This window comes from Narcine bancroftii, chromosome 8, assembly GCF_036971445.1.
Source record: "Narcine bancroftii isolate sNarBan1 chromosome 8, sNarBan1.hap1, whole genome shotgun sequence".
NCBI classification, from domain to species: domain Eukaryota; kingdom Metazoa; phylum Chordata; class Chondrichthyes; order Torpediniformes; family Narcinidae; genus Narcine; species Narcine bancroftii.
This window is the reverse complement of record NC_091476.1, coordinates 130962531-130984016: the sequence shown is the minus strand read 5'-3', so window position 1 is coordinate 130984016 and position 21486 is coordinate 130962531. Positions and strand designations below refer to the sequence as shown.

Sequence of the window (21486 nt, the reverse complement as noted above, 5' to 3'; positions counted from 1 at the left end):
CTTCATAGATCAAAGTATTGATTACAGAAGTTGGGGTGTTATGGTGAAGTTGTACAAGTCATTGATCGGGCCAAATTTGATGTATTTTGAGCAGTTTTAGTCACCGACATTCAGGAAAGATATTAAGATTGAAAGAATCCAGAGAAAGTTTACAAGGATGTTTCTGGGACTTAGGAGTTGAGTTATTGGAAAGATTGAAGAACACTGGAGAAAGAGGAAAGATTTGAGTGAGGTCAATAAAATTATGGGTATAGATAGGGTAAATGCAATGCGACTTTTACCACATGGGTTTAGTATGAAAGGTGAAATATTTAAGGGGAACATGAGGGGGAACGTTTTCACTCAGAGGGTGGTGAGAGTGTGGAATGAGCTGCTGGCGGAGAAGGTGGATGTGGATATAATTTTGGCATACTACATGCTCCCAGTTAATTTTCATTTGAGTGGGACTCTCACTTAAAGAGAACAAATGCAAGCTTTGAAGACTGACTATGGGTTGATAGGCTGTGAACAGCGTGTACTCAAATTTGCTACTTCTGAAGAGAGAGGAAGACCCTGGAACACTGGTGCAGAGGCCATGTAACCAACAATTTAAAGAAATGCTTTGATCGGAGGCCATTTTAAGGAAGCAGCACTTGGAAAAGCATCTCTTTGAAGTAATACTGTGCTGAAGTGGCCTCGTATGGTAACAGACAATTTGTCTGATTTCTCCCTGCAAGGGGGATGAGTGTGCCCCACTGTGACCAAAGGAAATGTCACTTTTATGTCATGTGAAGGGGAAGGTCACGTTTTGGCTGACCTTCAAAAGGGTTCTAGAAGCTTTGTGAAAGTCACTCGCTTGATTTCCCCCAGGAAAGGAAAAGGTGAGTTTTGACTACCACTCGTCTGAAAGGATATTTCTTGAGAAGCAACTCAACAAGGATTCATAAACCCATTCATAAACACTTCTTTGCATCAATTTAAGAGTCTTTGTGTCAACACTGGATTTCTGAAACTGGATTTCGAACTGACCTTCCAGAATTTGGCCTCAACTGTAATGGTATAGGATATTTTACACACACACACGCACATCATTGCACATAGTTGGGGTTATGTTTAGATAAGGTGTTATATTAAATATATCATTTTGGTTAATTTCTATTGCCACTGTCTAGTACGTAACAGTTATTTAAGTGAAGATTGGAAAGTTATGTGGATTAAAGGGATAAAAAGTGCTCTGGTCCAGGTGCAGGTCGACGGGACTAGGCAGAATAAATAGTTCAGCGACAGACTAGATGGATTGACGGCCCCTTTTATCTGCTATAGTGTTCTATTGCTTTTCTTCAATATATTGAGCTGTAGTACAAATTACCTGTGTAATCCTTACAAATTTTATTTAAAATGCAAGTTTTTTTAAACAGTTATCTTTATACACTCACATAACATTAAGACAAACACGTTTCTTTGGAAGACATTTGAAGGACCAGTCTAGCGTACACAGTTCAAACAACCTTGCTTGCAACAAAACAGTCTTTTACAACACACTCAGGAATTACTTCCACTGCAACTTTTGGAATGTTTCACTCTGCAACAATGAACTGCACAGCAGTAATCATTTTGGCACTTGAAATAAATGTTTGGTGCCATGTGTAACTCCCAAATATTGTGCCAGCACAGACATAACATAAACTGTGGCAGAACAGCCAGTAATTTTTTTTAAAAGCAGTCCATTGAGGAAAAAAAAAGTAGTCAAAAGTAATTCAAACCAAGATAAGCCTTCAATTATAAAGTGTACTTTCTGGTTCACACAACTTTGCACTGAGATTAGACAAGTTACTAGACTTCAAAATCCAGTTCAATAAAGTAAATTTCCAAATTTTAGCCAATTTCAGCAGTCTAATGGTTTTCAAAAATTAATAAGATAGTTGACTTTTAAAAACTAATTTGTGGTGTTAGTAAACGTTTTCTGAATTTTTACTTCATAATTACTAATATCTTTACAGGTCTTCACGATGGCATTAATTCTTCTTTATTAATGCCATTCTACATCCTATTTAAATAAATGACAGTGGTATAACCAAAGTAAAGCTATGTCATGTGAATTATTACATACATAGTACTTGTGTGTTATTCAGTGCCATTAAATGGAGAATAAACACACTTTCCATGCGCACAAACCAGAAACAGGTTTCCAACCTATTTAGTTTGCATCATTACGGATAATCCCAAATCAGATCATGATTGAATGGTAGACAGACTCAGTGGGCTGTATAGCCTTTTTCTGCTCCAACGTCTTATGGTCTAATAACTCAATCCAACTTTCCAAAAAAAATCTTGTAGAAATTTCTTACAACTGTCCCAAAATCCTTATACTTAAATTTTTTAAATTTTTTTTTTTTTGCAGGTTTGGAAGATCAGAGAACAGGTTTCAAATGGCTACTTCTTTCAAATAACAGGTACAAAACGGCTGTCTCCTGTGCTTTATTCTGAAGTTGCAAAGATGAAGCCTACCTGTTCCCCTTCCCTACAGAATGGAAGCAGTGACTCTGCACAGAAATCTAAGAATCTAATGGACAAAGTATCATTTGTATTTCTTTCTGTTTTATTTTGTACCAATGAACATGCTAACATTTTAAGAGGGTACTTGTAGAACTGTCCTTCAATCCTGTCCACATAGGTCAGCTATTCCATAATCAGACTCAGGTGGTGCAGTAGAGAGGGAAAAGACCAAGTGCCTTTCATCTCACTTCCCCTGATGTTTCATCCAGTTCAAGGTGACCTCTTCAAGTAAACTCCTGCAACCAACAAGCCAGGAATGTCCATGCCACAAACCTGCATTATGCTTGACAAAGAAGCAAGATGCAGATAAGATAATGGCTATTTATATGAAGCCTTCCTACCACAACAGTTCATCACACCACTAACTAGCATAACTCACCCAAGCCTTGATGCCTTGAACTGCAACCATTCAGCTGAGAACACTGATGATAACACTATGATACTTAAACGTTTAGTGGAAAGGAATGATAAAGATGACATTTACAAGTTAGTCACACAGAGTTTGGATTTTAAACAACGGAAAACTGAAAAGGTAGGATGAGGTGAACCTTCTGCTCAGTGAAAAGTACAGCTGCAGATAATCCACTTTAAGAATGTACCAAGAGAAATATTCCATTGCAGCTCTTCTGCACAATTTGATGTAAGCCTCATTCTGTTGGCATTACAATTGTACCAGTGTCAACTGAAGCAGTGTCATCTTACACCAGCCAGATTATTGTAGAGCCAAGGAAAGCTATACCAGACTCATCTCCAGTCCATGTTTGGCAGTTGGCACAGCAGGATATTCTATTGTGAAGGCAGAGGAGGTGACAACTTGATTGGGGTCTTTTGGCTATTTGGTGGATGTCCTCCAGTTGTTTGTCTATAAAAAAATCAATCTCCCAGGCTGGAGGAGAGAATTAATCTACCTACTGTCACCACCATCTTCTTCAACCCAAGCAACGATTTTGCCTTCCCAACCAGGGATAATGTCATCATCATGGAAAAGCTGTGAGGAAAATCATAAAATCATCAATGGGTTAGTTTTAACATCCTGTAAACACTACGTAAAATGATCTTTGGTCTATTTCTCTTTTATGCATTTGAAGGTATTAAACAGTTGATAAATTGGTAGAGTGGTTTCTGGCAGTCTGCATATAAGCCCAGACCACTGCAAGGTAGCTCATTGCAGCTGTCTTTCAACGTGGCTTCAGCATAGTCAACAATGTTCATCTCCAACGAACTAATTATAGACCTGCGAAAGTCGCACCCAAGCTGTACATACTACACCAGCAAAATATTTCAATGGCCAATTAGTAGATCTCTTCAACATTCATGCAGGTGAAGATACGAATGACTGGAGCTTACCTCCTCCTTCACAGTGCCAAATTCTGGATCCAGTGCCTTGAAGTGATATCTATAACTTCTTTCCCGATCTACAGGTATTGCTGCTTTTAAGTCTTTCAGAGTCACTTTGCCAAGGCTGGAACAATTAGGTTAACAAATGAAAGATTATGATTTCTAATTTCTGGGAGGTCCACTTGACATCTTGGACTTTCTGAGGATTCACCAAAGATGAGAAATTCGCATTCGTATTGTGCATACGATATTCTCCAGTTTCCAATAGGCGCATCCCAATCTCATTCCCCATCCCTCTGCTCCCTTCCTCTAACTTCCCACTCCTTTCCTCTCTATTCAGAGAGCTATCCTCTTCCCCATCATTTCTCAGGTTTTTTTCTCTTCTGTTCTCCCACCATTATCCACCTATGACCTCTTTCCTGTTGGCCTGTGCTCCTCCCCTGCTCCTTCTTCTCTGGTCTCCTCTTCTCCCCCCACCTTTTTTTTCAGGTGCCTGCCTGCTTTTTTTGCTCATACCTTGACAAAGAGTCAAGACCCAATATGTTGGTTACCCTTTGCTTTCTATAGATGCTGTGTGATCTGCTGAGTTTTCCAGCTTTGTGAATTGCACTACCATCATAGTGTCTGCAGACTTTATTGTTTAACTTCATTTACTTTCACAGAATTAATCTTAGATCTCCTTGTACTTTATCTTCACAGAACTAGTTATTCACTGGATCCATTTTATATTTTCAGTGGACCTCAAGGCAATTTTTAAGGTGTTGCTGTAAGAGATTTAAAATATTCAAAAGAAAACAAGATGGTGAAAGACTGCACAAAAATCATTCAATGTTTCACCAAGTAGTTTTGTCTATCAAACTGTGGGGAAGATTTTTGTTTTCTCAATGTCCTATTTTTCCCGTTAGTGGTACAATAAGTATACTTGCCTCTTTGGAATGTTTATCATAAATGGGACAAGGGTTCGGTCTGTGAAATATAGCACCTTTGTGAAGATAGGATTTCTCAGACCAGGACTGTTCTGATAATGTAGAGATGCTGAGAAAGAAAGAAATTTTATTCTTAAAAGTGAAAACCAAACATACTGGCACATTTATTAACCACATAGATCATTTCATGGTAGGTGAGTGTATGATGGGAAAAAAATTATAATTATTAAAAATTCACTAGGCACAAAATATATGAATATGACTGTGTTGTGGAATTACAGGGACATGTTCACAATTTTACCGATATTTTCCTATAAAAATAAAATACCACATCGAATATTAGCTTCATTTAGTGATGATTTGTTGAAACTAAGCACGCATGATCCATGAAAACAAATAGTTAAAAGTTTGCTGTTTATTTGCTAAGAACTTACTGGAATTTGACGGCCAGGATTCTCTCTCTCTGTTTGATCCTCTGCTTAAACTTGTCACAGGAGACTACAGATAAAAAACAAAAAATTGCATTTACAGTGCATCTTTATATCATTTTCAATAGATTACATTTGGTTTTACAATAAATTAAGTCTTTAATCACTGTTGAATTATAGGAAGCTCAGTAGCCAATTTGTGCATAGCTATTACAAGAGTAGTTTGATGTCAACAGAGGGATACATGATAGAACCACAGTCCCATTTAAATGTTGGCCAGTACTGGGGTTAACTCAAACAAAAAAGTGTCATGGATTCTTAGAGCCACCCAAGAGAGCAGGAATATGGTGCCTACTCCAGCACTGTAACATTGCCAGAGTGTGAGCATAGTGGTGCTCAAGCCTAAGAATAGAGTCATGGGCCCAGCTTTTCTGAATCAAGGAATGTTAAAATCAAGCTTGGGCGATTGATAAGTTTGCTCTAGGCCTCAACCAAATGCTTCAGCTTTTTTTTTGTGTAAAGAATTTTTATGCTACAGCTCAATTTCAGCCACTGGCACCAACTTTCAAGAACACAATTTGTGACCAGGAACACAACTGCTTTTAAACAAGAGAGTCTGCCAGATGCTGGGTTCGAATACACTACAAAAACATGGTGGAAAAACTCAACAAGTCATGCAGTGTCCATAGGAAGTAAAGTTTAATCGACTCTTTGGGCCCGGGCCCATCATCAGGCATTTACACAGACCAGGAACATGTCCTTACTTTGTTGCCACCTCTAACTTGCGCTTGGGCCAGGTGCACACGGTCCAATAAACTTGAGATTCCTTGTTCCAGGGTGTCGATTGTGTGGTGCTGAGGATCATGACCAGCAAAGCTGTTATGTAAACTTCGCAGTGAATCTCGTACCACCTTAAGGTCCTCTGTCTGAATTTACACAAAGAAATGTGGACACAACATTATTCACAATGCATAAGATGAAGGATCTTTTCCCATGGATGGCCCTGATTTAACTGCTGCTAAATTACATCCTTTCACTGGACAGCAAGGTATAGTTTTAATTTGGATTGCTATCAGAAATCTGAACAATAATTCATAAAAAACAGCTGAATCAAGCTTTAATTCAACAGTAAAAGCAGTGAGATAATATTCTAGTTAATAATCAGAGTTTAAAGTGGTGGATTAAGAAGCTGTTGGCGAAGACAGGTAACAGCTTTTAGATTTTCCTTGAACAAGTTAAATACCTGCTGGAAATGACAGTATAATAACCTTCAGGGAATGAGGAATGAACACTGGACACATAATCAGTGTGGATTTCTATGTAGTTCTTGCTTGTATCCCTCAATTGCAAAGTATCTGTAAAGCAGTGAATTACCCTCTGATTGCTCGGATTTCTGCAAATACTTCTTTTAGAGATTTAACCAGGAACCAGATTTAAACAAAATGCATAGGTTTGACACATTTTTTTTACAGTGTAATTTTAGTCTTTAAAAGATATCAAATGCTACAAAAAAAATCACATTTAATCAAAAACAACTATCTGTCTCCTATTTTCAAGCCCATTTTGGATCTAATTTGCCAACTTGCCCTGGATCCCATGGGACCTAAACCTTTTGGGCCTATCTCCCATGTGAGATCGTGTCAGCTTGAACCTCAGCAATTTTTTCCCATATCAACCTGGGATAAATCTCATCTGACCTTGGGTATTCATCAACCTTTAAACCAAATAATAAACTGAGTACCCCCTCTTACTAATGGAGACTTGCACTAAAATTTCACCTGATGGAAAATGGGAGAACTGTTATGGGTGGAGTTTAAAGTTTAAAATTCAATGGGTTACACAGCTCAGAGCAAGGCTGCAGTTTCTGGCTTTGGAGGGTAAGTATGTGAGTTCGTACAATGAAAATAGATGAAAGGATCTACATTAGGAACATTAAAAATTGCAGCTTTTCTGTGGGGCAAAACAGTTGTGAATGTGTAAAGGTGCATCAGTTATTTCTCTTTTGCGCAGGGATATGGCAAGATTATTCAATTTGCAAATTGTGGTGGATAGCCCCAAATTATGACAGATCCTGTTCTTTATCTTTTGACTGCATCATTGAACTTGGATATGTCTTATTGTTGCTGGTTATGGAAAAAAAAGCTACTTGTAAATACTGTAAAGTTTAGTTATATATACATCTAAAAATAAATATTAAGTATTACAAAGTAATATTGTCTGCTCTCATTAAATGACAAAAGGATGCTTTTGTCAAACTACACAAGATTTAATTTAGACTTTTGTTTCCAATTTGATGGCTTTGATATTTGAGTCGACAGCATAGTGGTTAGTGTAGTAATTAACATGTGCCAGCTACCTGGGTTTAAATTGGCTCTGTTTGTACACTTTCACCATGATCTCTGTGGGTTTTCCCTGGGTGCTCCAGTTTCCTCCCACCCTTTAAAAGGCACAGGATGAAGGTTAATTGAGTATAATTGGGTGGCATAGGTTTCAATGGCATGAATCGGTTTCTATTAATGTTATAAATAAAAACATATAGGACATGAATGTGTTTGGGAAAAAAAGAATAAATGAAATACCACACAAAGACCCCTTGGTTTAAATAATCTCTTTTCTTCATTAAAGGTTTTTACAGTGTGAATAAAAAAATAATTTATTTATTATCTGGAAATAATCTGCATGAACTTTGGTTATTATTCAAGCATTGCATGAAATAATTGCCTTGCAATCTCTCCCATTTTTAATTATGGAAACAAAAGCATCAAATTTAAGAGAATTATGTATCTTCCTGCTTTAGGTCTTAGCACTGTACCTCTTCCTCCCCTCTGTTCATCAGCTGCTGAAGAAGTATCTCCTTGTGTTCCAACTCTCTCTGTAAGTCATTCTGTCAGGGGCAGAACATCACAGAAGAATAACAAGTAACATAGATAGGTGTCTATCTGCCCATCATAATAATGCTAACACTTCAATAACACTAGCCAGCTTAGAACAGGTTGTTATGGCACAGAGTACTAGTATAACTGAGTAACAACACACCTTAAGAAAAGATGCAGTATGGGTAATTTCATCACTTTTCCCCACACTGAAAGGATTTATTCTTGTTCAAAATACTGAAGTCTTTTACCTTAATCTTATACAATACAAAATATTGACCAATTCAATCAAATGAGTAAATTAAGAGAGACAAGAGACCACAGAAGAGGGAATCTAGAGCAAAATACAAACTGCTGGAGTGTCCTGATGCAGGGTCATGGCTGAAATGTCAATCATCCCTATGGCTCCATAGATGCTGCTCGACCTGCTGAGTTGCTCCAGCAGTTTCTTTTATTCACTGAACAAATTAATGGGTTGTGAATATTGCTTTGTTTCATTTTCAGACAATTTAAGCAGCTATTCCACATCTTTTTGGGCATAATATCAACTGGCCCAAGATCACAAATACAAGACCTTCAACTGGACAAAGTGACTGCCTTGTACCTTTACATGAGTGACTTCTGTTAGTTTCCGCAGAGTGTCATCCAATTTAACCTTCTGTTGTTGGAACAGGCGATCCTTCTGACCCAACTCTCTCTGCAGGAAATACAAGACATCACAAAAGCAGAACATTTGCATTTCTCAAAACAATGTATTGGTATATAAAATATCTTAATGAGGAAAGCAGAGCATTCATTTTGGGAAGTTACTGAGCTATGCATTAAATGATTCACTTCTCTGTTTCATACTGATGGTTGAGGAGGAATATTCGTCAGGATCCTTCTGTGAATAGTGTGTATTCATGAGAGCTATTTTTTTTCCCCCAACAGCTATTGGAGGATGTTCTGAGAGATCGGATATACAAGTATTTGGATAGCCAAGGGCTGATTAAGGACAGTTAGCTTGGCAGGTTGTATTTAATGAATCTTAAAGATTTTTTTTTGAAGGGGTTACCAAGAAAGTAGATGAAGGGAAAGGATGTAGATGTTGTCTACATGAACTTCAGTAAGGCTTTGACAAGATCCAATATGGGTGGTTAGTTCAGAAAGTTCAGACACTAGCTATCCATGGAGTGGTTTGTAAAGTGGATTCAAAATTGGCTGAATGGGAGAAGACAGAGTGGTAGTAGATGATTACTTCTCAGAGTGGAGGCTTGTGATTAGTGGTGTGCCTTAGAAATTGGTGCTGAGACCATTGTTGTTTGTTGTCAATATCAATGATCTAGATGATGATGTGGGAAATTGGATCAGCAAATTTGCTGATGACACTAAGATTGGAGGTGTCGTGGACAGCCAAGGAAGGTTTTCAAAGTTTGCAAATGGATCTGGACCAAATGGAAAAAATGGGTCAGAAAATAGCAGATGGAATTTAATGCAGACAGGTGTGAGGTGTTGCATTTTGGAAGGACAAACCAAGGTAGGACATATACAGTAAATGGTAGGGCACTGAGGAGTGTGGAGTAAGAATGAGATCTGAGAATAGAGATGCACAATTCCCTGAAAGTGGCACAACAGGTAGACAGGTTTTTAAAGAAAGCTTTTGGCATCTTGGCCTTCATAAATCAAAGTATTGAGTACAGGAGTTGGGATGTTATGGTGAGGTTGTATAATTTGGAGTATTGTGTGCCATTCTGGTCGCCTAACTACAAGAAGGATATCAGTAAGATTGAAAGAATGGAGAGATTTCCTAGGATGTTGCCTTGTCTTTAGGAGTTGAGTTACAGGGAAAGATTGAATGGGTTAGGACTTTATTCCTTGGAGCATAGAAGAATGAGGGGAGATTTGATAGAGGTTTACAAAATTATGAGGGGTATCGACAGAGTAAATGTGAGTAGGCTCTTTCCACTTAGATTATGAGAGATAAATACAAGAGAACATGGCTTTAGGGTGAAAGGGGAAAGATTTAGGGGGAAGCATTAGGGGAACTTCTTCTCTCAGAGAGGGTGGGTATGTGGAACGAGCTGCCATCTGATGTGGCAAATTCAGGCTTACTTTTAATTTTTAAGAATAAATTGGATAGATACATGGATGGAAGAGGTCTGGAGGGTTATGGACTGGGTGCATCAATGGAACTAGTGGAATAATATTTTGGCACAGACTAGAAGGGCCGATTGGCCTGTTTTCTGTGCTGTAGTGTTCTATGATTCTAATGACCAAAAGACATTTGAATTTCACTTTTTTCTTGCACAAACTGCAACTATAAATATTTATATACTTATCCTTTTATATTTGTAATCCCTTTTTCAGTCTCGTGGCATATTGAAGTAATTTAAGTCATACTATTATAGTTGGTGTAACTTACTGATGTGATGGCAACAAGTAAGAATTTTGGAGTATCTGTACATGGACATTCAAGAGAAGATTGGAGAGTTATATGGATGGGAGGGGCATGGAGGGCTATGGTCCAGGTGTAGGTTGAGACTAGGCAGAATAAATAGTTTAGCACAGACAAGAACAGAAAAGAGGCCTGTTTCTGTGCTGTAATGTTCTATGATTCTACCGAAGCACTAAACAGGGAAGCTTTTGATTGAACATGTTATTCAAAAGACTACACCTTCAATAATGTGGAATTCATTCAGCATTGCCCTAGAGTTTTGAGGAAAGATTATTTGCTCATTTTGGTTCCCAGAGGAAAAGGTAACATTACTACAAGTAAACAAACTAGTCTGTTGTTTTAAACAACAATTGTAATATATTTTATATTTGTAATGATTTCAATAAATCACTCCCAATATATGATTCTTGGACCCAATAATGCAATTATTTACTACTGTGGATATGAAAGTTCCTTACTTTAAAATCCCCAATGATCCTGTTCCTTTCTTCACTCTTCCTTTGAAGGACAAGCTGTCAAAACAAAATGAATATGTCAGAAATGACTTTTCAGTAACTAAATTCAGAAAGGTAAACAACTGAAAAGCATTTGATAATGCTAAAATGTTTCCTGAAAGTTGTTTTAGATCAGCACTTTATTACATCAAGGAGGTCATCTGCAAGAGGTGATGTCTTAAGAAAGCTGCCTCTATCCTCAAGGAGCCCCACCACCCAGGCCTCTTCACTCTGCTACCATCAGGAAGAGGGTACAGGAGCCTGAAGACAAGTACTCAGCAGCACAAGGACAGCTTCTTTCCCCCACCATCAGATTCCAGAATGAACACAGACACTGCCTTACTTTGACTCTTCCTTGCATTTTTTTTTGTCTTCATTTTGTAAGGTGGTTTATAGAAATGTTTGCTCCTGTGATACTGCTGGAAAACAACAAATTTTGTGACATGTTCATAATAATAAATTCTGATTCTAAAATTTTGATTTTCTGACATAAACATCTGTGGCTCTGTGACATAAAATTCTATTTGCTTCTTTTTTCTCATCACCCCTTACCTTTTCTTTCTATACCTTTTTAAATATTGTTCACATGGAATCTTTATGGTTCTTTTCACTTTATAATCATTCATTGATCTGTTGTATGTTTCATTATTATCATTCGTTTTGTTTTAATTTCACCTGCCCACACCTACCCCAGATGAGGTTCCACTGATGCTTTATCTCCATCCTCAGTGACATATTCCATTTCCCATACACACCGCATTTCAAAGTACACAAATACAGATCCATTTACAGCCTTAGTCACCTCTTCCCTCTGTAATATTCTTGAGCTCCTTATAGCACTCAAACCAGCCTATTGTCCTCCTGCTCTACCCTGCCCACTACTGGTGGCAGTCTTTATAATTGTATTAGAGTTGCAGGGTACAGAAATGGACCCTTCAGCATATCATATCCATGCCGACCATACTGCCCATCCACACTGCTCTCATTTGCATGCATTAAGCCACTATCATTCTATGCCTTGCCTATTTAAGTATTTATGTAATGTCTTGTAAACTTTGTGATTGTATCTGATACCACCACCTCCTCTACAAGCATGTCCTAATATAAAGTGCTCTCCAAAGAAAAAGTTAATCCTTCTGATTCCTTTTAAAATTCTTTCCCCTCACCTTAAACTCAGGATTAAACCCCATTTTCCAACCCTCAGCACAATTTTCCAAATAATTTATATCCTTCTGTAGCCGTAGACATACATTTTTTACTATCCACACATCAATCATATCACCACAAACCTTCTCTATTCACATCCATGCCATTAATACTTATCACATGCAGCTAAGGTTCTATCACCGAGCTTTGACCTGCTGAGTTGCTCCTGCATTGTTTTTTTTACTTCAACCACCGTGTCAGCAGACTTTTGTGTTTTACTCCTGCAGTATACCATTATCACAGACTTCCAATCCCAACAATATATTTCAACCACTGCCCTCTGCCTCCTATCACAAACCAATTTTAGATTCAATTAGACATCCCACCTTGGATCCAGTGTTCCTTGACCTCTGGACCTTATCAAATGCTTTACCAAAGTCCATGTAGGCAATATCTACTGCCCAACTTTCATCAGTGTCTCCTTAATTACCTTTTCAAAAAATGACCATATTAGTACCAGGAATTCCCTTTCATATAAACCACGTGCTGCTTTTTCAATGTTAAGTTTATTTTCCATCTGCCTATACATATACAACTAGAGAAAACAGTTTCTCTGGACCATCTCATCAGAAACAACAACAGTGCGCAGAAATACAAAATCCAAACGGGCATGAGAACGGCTGATTCCACCTGCAATGAATTCGCCCATCGTTATTGAATGAAGATCTACCGGGACCAATGCCTGAAGAGGGCGCACAAAATCAGTGAACCGGTGCGGACTCGAAAGGCCAACATGGCCTGTTTCCGCTCCGTAAATGGTTCTATGGTGCACACTTATAATATACAGCACAATACAGAGGATGGCATGGTTAGTGCCACGCTGATGCAGCATCAGTGACCAGGATTTGAATCCAGCACTGTCTATCAGGAGTTTGCACGTTCTCCCAGTATCTGTGTGGGTTTTCTCCAGGTATTCTGGTTTCTTCTCACCATTCAAAAACATACTGGGGTTGTAATTCTAATGGGCGTAACTGGGCGGCATGGGCTCATGGGCCAAAAGAGCAGGTTATCGGGCTATATGACTAAATTTAAAATGTAAATATAATAAAATGTCTGTATAAATATCCAGAATAATTTACTAATTTCAGACACAAGATTACAGGATATCGTTCATCAATCTCACAGCCTAGGAAAGAAGCTATTTCCCATCCTGGTAGTCCTGGCAGGCTCTTGTACCTCCTTCCTGATAGTAATAGGTCAATGATTTTATGTGATGGATGGTAGGGATCTTGAATAAATTATTTAAGCCCTATTTAAGCAAAGCTCCAGCTGAATGTCGTCATTAAAGTTAAGGGAGACCCCAGTGATCTTCTCAGCTGTCTTAACAATGCTCCGTATTGACTTCCAGTCCAATGCTTCCAAAAAAACATGAATCCTCTCACAGAGTTTTCTCCAATAATTTCCATACCACTAGTATAGGCATTTGCAACCTATAGTTCCCTTTCAATCACTTGAGGTCTGAATTGTCTTCTTAAAATCCTTGATATTTCATCCCTCCACAAAATAATTCTCAAATCAGTCACTTCCCCAAACTAATTTCAACTGGTGCATTCACTCACACTCACAGAATAAAAGTCTGTTTCTTTTACCTTTAGGACATGTATTGTGTTACGTCATTGCTCATGACCATTTACTATTTCATTGATTCGTGTCTCGGGAAATGTCACTGCATGTTCATCAAGACAACACATTTAGCAATTATCAGCATATTCCTTTCTGTTTTTCTTTGCCTGGGTTTGCAATTCCTCAAACAGAATTTAAGCTCTATTTTAGATTACATTACAAATAAAATAGCAAGCAATTCAGAACACACACGAAGAAAACGGCTCGAGGAACTTAGCAGGTTGAGCAGATTCTGTGGAAGGAACTGGATGGTGAATATTTTAGGGTGAGACCTCTCATCAGGATCAGAGTGCCATTTGTATCCCCAATCCCTATCCACTTGCTGTACTTCTTCCACACAGATCATTATCATTAAATAACAGGCATTTAATAGAATGTATATAAATATATTGTTGGTTATTTAAAGTAAATAACATTATACTTCAAACATGTTTGTAGCAGAAAATCAATCATACTTTTCTGATTGGCCTCACTAAAATTTTGATTTTATGAATAAGTTTTTACAAAAAAAGGAAATGAAAAACCACCTCACTAATTTTTATTTATTCCATTGCCTCGGACTCATTTTAATTAAAGCTCCTCGTGTCTTATTAGTTGGCTAAGTCCGAGCCTAATTAACTCTCTTTTATTTAGATCTTTGCCACACATGGGTACTTCCTATTGCCTTAAACAAGCAATGATTACTGAAAGTTTAGTGTCATGTATGCAAGTATATGTACAGATACACTGAAATTCTTACTTGCTGGAGCCACATAGATATGCAAGTTTCAACAATTGCAATGTATATACTGTATTAAACTCACAAAAATGTCAAAACAGAAAAAGAGATAATAGTTTAGGATGAGGACATATGCGGAAGTTCAAGAGACCGAAAGCTGTTGGATAAAACCTGTCCTTAAACCCAGTTACTGGACTTCTGTAGCAGCGAGAAGAGCGTACTTTATGATTTTGAAATTTTGACTGCCTTCTTGAGGCAGCATCTTACATAGATGTCTTCAATATATTTGAAAAGGAAAATGTATGTATCTTGATCAATGTGGTTTATAGTGTGAAAAATAAAAAAATTAAAAAAAAATAGATGGGAGGTCAGTGCTGGTGATGGCATTCATCGGTTTGCCACTTTTTCAGCCTTCTACATTCCTTGGCTCTTGAGTTACCAAACCAGACCAAGATGCCACCAGTCAGTATTCTTTCCACAGTATACGTGGATAAGTTTCAATCAGTATTCAACGACATGGCAGATATTGTGGTTTCCACTAAAAGCAAATAAGTGCTATTGTACAATGGAGAAAAACTTATTAATAAATACTTCTATTATTATTTCAAATAAAGGCCTTAAACACCCTCCACTATTGAGAAGGCTGGTTCCTCACATTTTCACTCAGTAGCTCATCCTTTGCCATGCTCGCTCTCAGCAAATCCTGCTTCAACTGAAGGATAGAGTTTTCCTGCTGTGCCATCCGATGCTGCAATGCATCCTAGGGAACAAAATGTAATGAGTGGTGTGTAGCATGCACTAAGAATCATTCAAACTATGCAATGTAGTATTACATGCCTGTAGTTTGACCTTCCCAAATATTCACATAATGCAGGTTACACTGAAATATACTGTTCAAGTCTTTTATTTGTCTGTGTGTATATATATATATATATATCTATATTGTGTCTGTATGTATATATATATATATATATAAAATATATATATATATATGTGTATGTGTGTATTTTATATATATATATAGTGTCTGTGTGTATATATGTGTGTGTATTTATATATCTATATTGTGTCTGTGTGTATATATATGTGTGTATTTATATATATATATTTATATATATAGTGTCTGTGTATATATATATATTTTTGTATATATATCTATATTGTGTCCGTGTGTATATATATGTGTGTATGTATTTATTTAAATATATATATATTATATACTGCATGGATGGTAGTCTCTTCAATCTGAGGCACCTGCAAGCTCACACCAAGACACAAGAGCAACTCGTCCGTGAACTACTCTTTGCAGATGATGCCGCTTTAGTTGCCCATTCAGAGCCAGCTCTTCAGCACTTCACGTCCTGTTTTGCAGAAACTGCCAAAATGTTTGGCCTGGAAGTCAGCCTGAAGAAAACTGAGGTCCTCCATCAGCCAGCTCCCCACCATGACTACCAGCCCCCCCACATCTCCGTCGGGCACACAAAACTCAAAAAGGTCAACCAGTTTACCTATCTCGGCTGCACCATTTCATCGGATGCAAGGATCGACAACGAGATAGACAACAGACTCGCCAAGGCAAACAGTGCCTTTGGAAACTACACAAAAGAGTCTGGAAAAACAACCAACTGAAAAACCTCACAAAGATTAGCGTATACAGAGCCGTTGTCATACCCACACTCCTGTTTGGCTCCGAATGATGGATCCTCTACCGGCATCACCTACGGCTCCAAGAACGCTTCCACCAGCATTGTCTCCGCTCCATCCTCAACATTCATTGGAGCGACTTCATCTCCAACATCGAAGTATTCGAGATGGCAGAAGCCGACAGCATCGAATCCATGCTGCTGAAGATTCAACTGCGCTAGGTAGGTCACATCTCCAGAATGGAGGACCATCGCCTTCCCAAGATCGTGTTATATGGGGAGCTCTTCACTGGCCACCGAGACAGAGGTGCACCAAAGAAGAGGTACAAGGACTGCCTAAAGAAATCTCTTGGTGCCTGCCACATTGACCACCGTCAGTGGGCTGATATCGCCTCAAACCGTGCATCTTAGCACCTCACAGTTCGGCAGGTAGCAACCTCCTTTGAAGAGGACCGCAGAGCCCACCTCACTGACAAAAGACAAAAGATAAAAACCCAACACCCAACCCCAACCAACCAATTTTCCCTTGCAACCGTGCCTGCCTGTCCTGCATCGGACTTGTCAGCCACAAACGAGCCTGCAGCTGACGAGGACATTACCCCTCCATAAATCTTCGTCTGCGAAGCCAAGCCAAAGAAAGATATATATATCTTTAGTGTCTATGTCTGTATATATATATTATATATATATCTTGTGTCTGTGTGTATATATATGTGTGTGTATGTGTGTGTATATATATATATTTATATTGTGTCCGTGTGTATATAGATGTGTGTGTGTGTGTGTGTGTGTGTGTGTGTGTGTGTGTGTGTGTGTGTGTGTGTGTGTGTGTGTGTGTGTGTGTGTGTGTGTGTGCGCGCGCATGCATATACATAAACATACACACGTACACACAGTACAACTCCAATTATCTGAAATCAGATTGTCTGAAATCTTCATTTATCCAAAATTTTTTTAACAAGGTTGGATTCAGAATCAGGACTTGGGCATCAGGAGCTCCAGTGACTTGGGAAGCAGGAGCCCACCAACCTGCCAGTGAGTTTTACCTTGGGCCAAGGAAGCCTCCCCGGGGATCAACAGCAGTGGTGGAGTCATGTTGGGGATCACTGGTGGCAGTTGGGAGGTCTCAGTGATTGGTGGCGATGTTGCGGGCAGCTTTTTTTTGGGGTGAGAATTAAACATTATTTTAATGCTTTAAAACCCTTTCCTTGTTGTTTAAACATTTGATCTGCTGTTGGTACTGGGCTGTTTTTAATAAATGAGGAATTACCCAAAAAATAAAATTTATCCGACATAATCGGAGTTGCTGTTTTTTTGGGGGGGGGGTGGTGTGTGCGTGTTTATAAATAAGACGAACAGGATATATAAGACCTTACATTTGTATATAGATTGTCATGTTCATTTACTCACAAGATATTTTTGACGTTCAATAACTGGAAATGTAAGAAACAGAGTTCCTCATGTGAACACACCGAGCTCCCAGCACCGAGCTCCCAGCACCGAGCTCCCAGCACCGAGCTCCCAGCACCGAGCTCCCAGCACCGAGCTCCCAGCACCGAGCTCCCAGCACCGAGCTCCCAGCACCGAGCTCCCAGCACCGAGCTCCCAGCACCGAGCTCCCAGCACCGAGCTCCCAGCACCGAGCTCCCAGCACCGAGCTCCCAGCACCGAGCTCCAAACAAGTAACAAACTGGTAATAAACAAAGAATCTACCTTTGATGTAATTATTGGTCAGCCATGGTGGATATCTGCTACTATTGCATTAATTCTGCTATGTTGTAAAATAGGTTTCAAAGCATGCTTCACTAAGAATCCACACTCATTCATTGGTTTAGTTGATGTTCCAGTTCTGGTTTGGTCAATATAGGTTTAAAAACATTTTCCATAAGGTTCATTTGGGGGGCAAAATCCACAAAAGTTATCCCATTGTGCAGCTCCTGTCCTCATCTTACACGTACCTTTACTCCTTGTAGATTCCTTGTTTGCTGTTTGTATTTTGAAAGTTCTTTCTATCAATTAAAACAAAATATTAAGAAAGGATTATTCTTATCTTGTCAAAAACACTTCTCCTCCACAGACTAGGCTCCTCTTTTTTATTAACTGAATTTCTACACAATAAACAGCACAAAAAGTGGCTGTTCAATGGTAGGAACAGGTTCAAGTATCTGGCAACCTTTGTACACATGCGCACAGAGGTAGTCAATATCACACTTAGAGAAATGTTGTGGAATACTTGACAGAAGAGATGGTGTCAACAGGAACTAGGTAAAACCTGGTCAATGAAAACAACACCATTTGGCTGAGAATGAATCGCTAACTCTAATCCGTGACCTTTTATGACCATGATATTACGTGTTGAGTCTCATGGTGATAGAAAAGCAACGGATGCAGGCAGCTTGAAGCTCGGAGAAGCACCCAAGGCCTTTGCACGCACCAGTTTCCCTTTTTTATGGCTGTGTTATTTGCACCATCATATAATCCCTGATACTACATATTAAAGCCACTCTCTCAGCTCCATTTAACATGTTGCCAGTTAAACTTTTTTCTTCCATTGATTTCATATTATGCTGGTGAAATATGCTTTGGATCAATTTTTGACAATATTTTCTATTATATAGGTTTATGTAATGGTAACACTATCCCAAGGCCAGGCAGAGTTTCTGATGTGAAACGTTAGTCTTTCTCCTTATTTAGTGTGGTTTTAATTCTGCACCTGGTACACATAAAACCCAGAAATACAAATATTGTTCAAAGTGAGCCATAACTGACAAGTACATTTTCCCTATTCATAGGGGACTATGAATCATGATCCAGAAATTCACAGGGAGACTAAAGGCAGGAGCATTAAAGGGCAGAGGAACTCATGACTGGCAAATGGAAGTGTGAATTTTCAAAACATCCAGCAGATATTATTTATTGGAAAAGCAGGAAGAAGATAATGTGTCAGGTCAAGAGGGCTAAGAAGGATGGGGCAATCAGGAAGATGGGGAGGAATTGTTCAGAATTTGAAGTAGGCTTAAACCATGGCTGAAAGAGTCACTCCTATTTCTCCTGACTCACAAGCAAGGCTGTAAATAGTCATTTTATGAACCCTGTCCTTCAGTCTTCCTTCATTCATGCAGGAAATCCAGTCAAACTTAAAGAAAAAGTCTTTAAAAAGAGGCACACAGTTTCCTTTGAGATGTTGCTGACGGCAAGCTTCTGAGATTTGACACCCTCCCTCCATTTAAGTGAACAGGTTGGAGGTTTGAAATTTTAACATTGCATTCGATACATTGTTGCTTCCATATTAGTAAAAGCTGTTTTGTCAAAAGAAATATCAAAGCAATGTTGAGCGACATCAAACTTAAACATTTTGAAGAGTACAAAAGTAGCAATTCTTTGTACCTTTAACTCTTGGCATTCATCCATACTTAGGTCTAGACGACTCTTGATAATGACCTGATTTAGACAAGAATTTTCTGTCAAAATTTTGCAAGCTCACAATTAAATTATACAGACACACTGTTGTAACACAGCACGTACCAGTTGTTCTTCTGCACACACTCCTTGCTCACTCAGTGGAAATGATCCCTCTTGTTCATCTTCAGGAAGTGAACCATTCAACAGTAACCCCTGGCAACGAAAGCAGCAGAAATAAAATATGGTTTCACATAACAAAGTACTCTATAAGGTAAATACACAAGGAGCAAGTCTTAGATTTCCACAGCAATCACCACACAATTATAGTCTGCTCACTTTGGGAAAACAAAATAGGGGAATCATTTTTATTGCAATTTGTTTTGTAAAATAAAATGAGCGCAGTCTCCAATTCTTAGGACCCAGAGAATACTCTGAAAATCAATCAAAATATGCAAATTCACTTCAAAAGTTTAATGCCCTTTAGAATTCAATAAAATTAACACTTTAATTTGTCAAGCATAGTTGTATTTGGCACAGTATGCAAATGTACTGAAAATTTAATAGGTCATGCAGAATCCATAGAAAGCACAGGTAGTCAACATTTCAGGCCTGAGGCCTTCTTCAGGAGTGCTGAAACTCAGGGAGACACTCAGGTAAGAAGGTGGTGGTGAGGGGAGGTGGGGGGTTAGGAAAGGGAGTGGAGCACATTCTAAGTGATAGGTGGATACAGATGAGAGGGGAAATAGAAAGGAGTTACAAGATGATGGGGAGGGATAGAGGACGGAGGGCTAAGAAAGATAGTATTGCTGTACCATTTATACAGTTGTACTTGTGATTTCTAAGTATTAGTAACTAGAGTTGTACAAATACCAGAATAAACTGATATGCTTGGCATTTGAAGGACAAAAGGAAATTCAATGGGTAAATCAGATTCACCCCCAACTTACCTGGATAACATTTACCTTTTGAACATGGTCCAGAATCTCGATGTGATGATATTTTTGATTTTAATAGTTATTTTATATCTCCCAGATATAAATTGTTACCAATCAGTTTAGCAACATTTTTCCAAGTGCTAAAATAAAACTTCATACTTGTAGGATGGAAATCATCTTTCTGGCTTCCTCCATCTCCTTTCCCAATTGGTCTTGCTGATCCAGTAATTGGTCCTCCCAGAGGTTGTCACTGTCATTCATGTGGAATTTCCCAGAGTTTGTCGTCATCCATGGAGATTCAATATTGTCTTCTGCCAGAGAGACATGTATTTGTTTTACAACCTTAGCTATAGACATAAAGATACACATTTGAAAATATTACAGATCAAAACATTTTTTACAATGACTGTCTTCCTGGAATACCATTCTTTAAATGATATCTCCTGAACTTTCCAAGTGAATTCCTATTTGTGTGGCTTCTTCCAATGAGCTATGGAATGGACCCCCAGATCCTCTGCATATCATTACTTTTAAGAATCCTGTCATGAGCTGCATATGTTTCCCTTACATTTAACCTCCCAAAGTGCAACAACTCACATTTGTCCAGATTGAACTCCATCTGCCATTTCTCTGCCCATGTCTGTAATGGATTGATATCCTTTGATAGCCCTCTTCACTGTCCCCAGCTCCACCAATCTTAATGTCATCTGCAAACTTACTAACCAACCATCTGCTTTTTCCATCCAAGTCATTTATACATATCACAAACAACAGGGTCCCAACTCTGATTCTTATGGTATATCACTGGTCAGAAATCTCCAAATCAAACTATCAATTCAATAGATCCCAAGTATCTGTACCTTTTGAATCAACCAACTATGTGGGACCTTGTCAAATGCCTTACTAAATTCCATGCAGACAATAATATCCA

The 21486-nt window shown here is 38.5% G+C and overlaps 1 protein-coding gene across 6 annotated transcripts in view; it reads right to left on the bottom strand.

Annotated features, from left to right (window-relative positions):
- Positions 1 to 1344: 1344 nt before the first annotated feature.
- dixdc1b (DIX domain containing 1b) overlaps positions 1345 to 21486 on the bottom strand; it is a 117243-nt gene continuing 97101 nt past the window's right edge. For all 6 annotated transcript variants that reach the window (XM_069894864.1, XM_069894868.1, XM_069894863.1 and 3 more), the window contains 13 exons: positions 20715 to 20866; positions 19744 to 19833; positions 19606 to 19659; positions 18177 to 18227; positions 15231 to 15335; positions 10993 to 11046; positions 8705 to 8797; positions 8040 to 8111; positions 5992 to 6153; positions 5234 to 5297; positions 4800 to 4908; positions 3883 to 3997; positions 1345 to 3523 (listed from right to left, as the gene is read on the bottom strand). In XM_069894864.1, coding sequence (XP_069750965.1) covers positions 3440 to 3523; positions 3883 to 3997; positions 4800 to 4908; positions 5234 to 5297; positions 5992 to 6153; positions 8040 to 8111; positions 8705 to 8797; positions 10993 to 11046; positions 15231 to 15335; positions 18177 to 18227; positions 19606 to 19659; positions 19744 to 19833; positions 20715 to 20866 — 1205 coding nt within the window. In that variant the 3' untranslated portion in view covers positions 1345 to 3439. The remainder of the gene's footprint in view (positions 3524 to 3882; positions 3998 to 4799; positions 4909 to 5233; positions 5298 to 5991; positions 6154 to 8039; positions 8112 to 8704; positions 8798 to 10992; positions 11047 to 15230; positions 15336 to 18176; positions 18228 to 19605; positions 19660 to 19743; positions 19834 to 20714; positions 20867 to 21486) is intronic.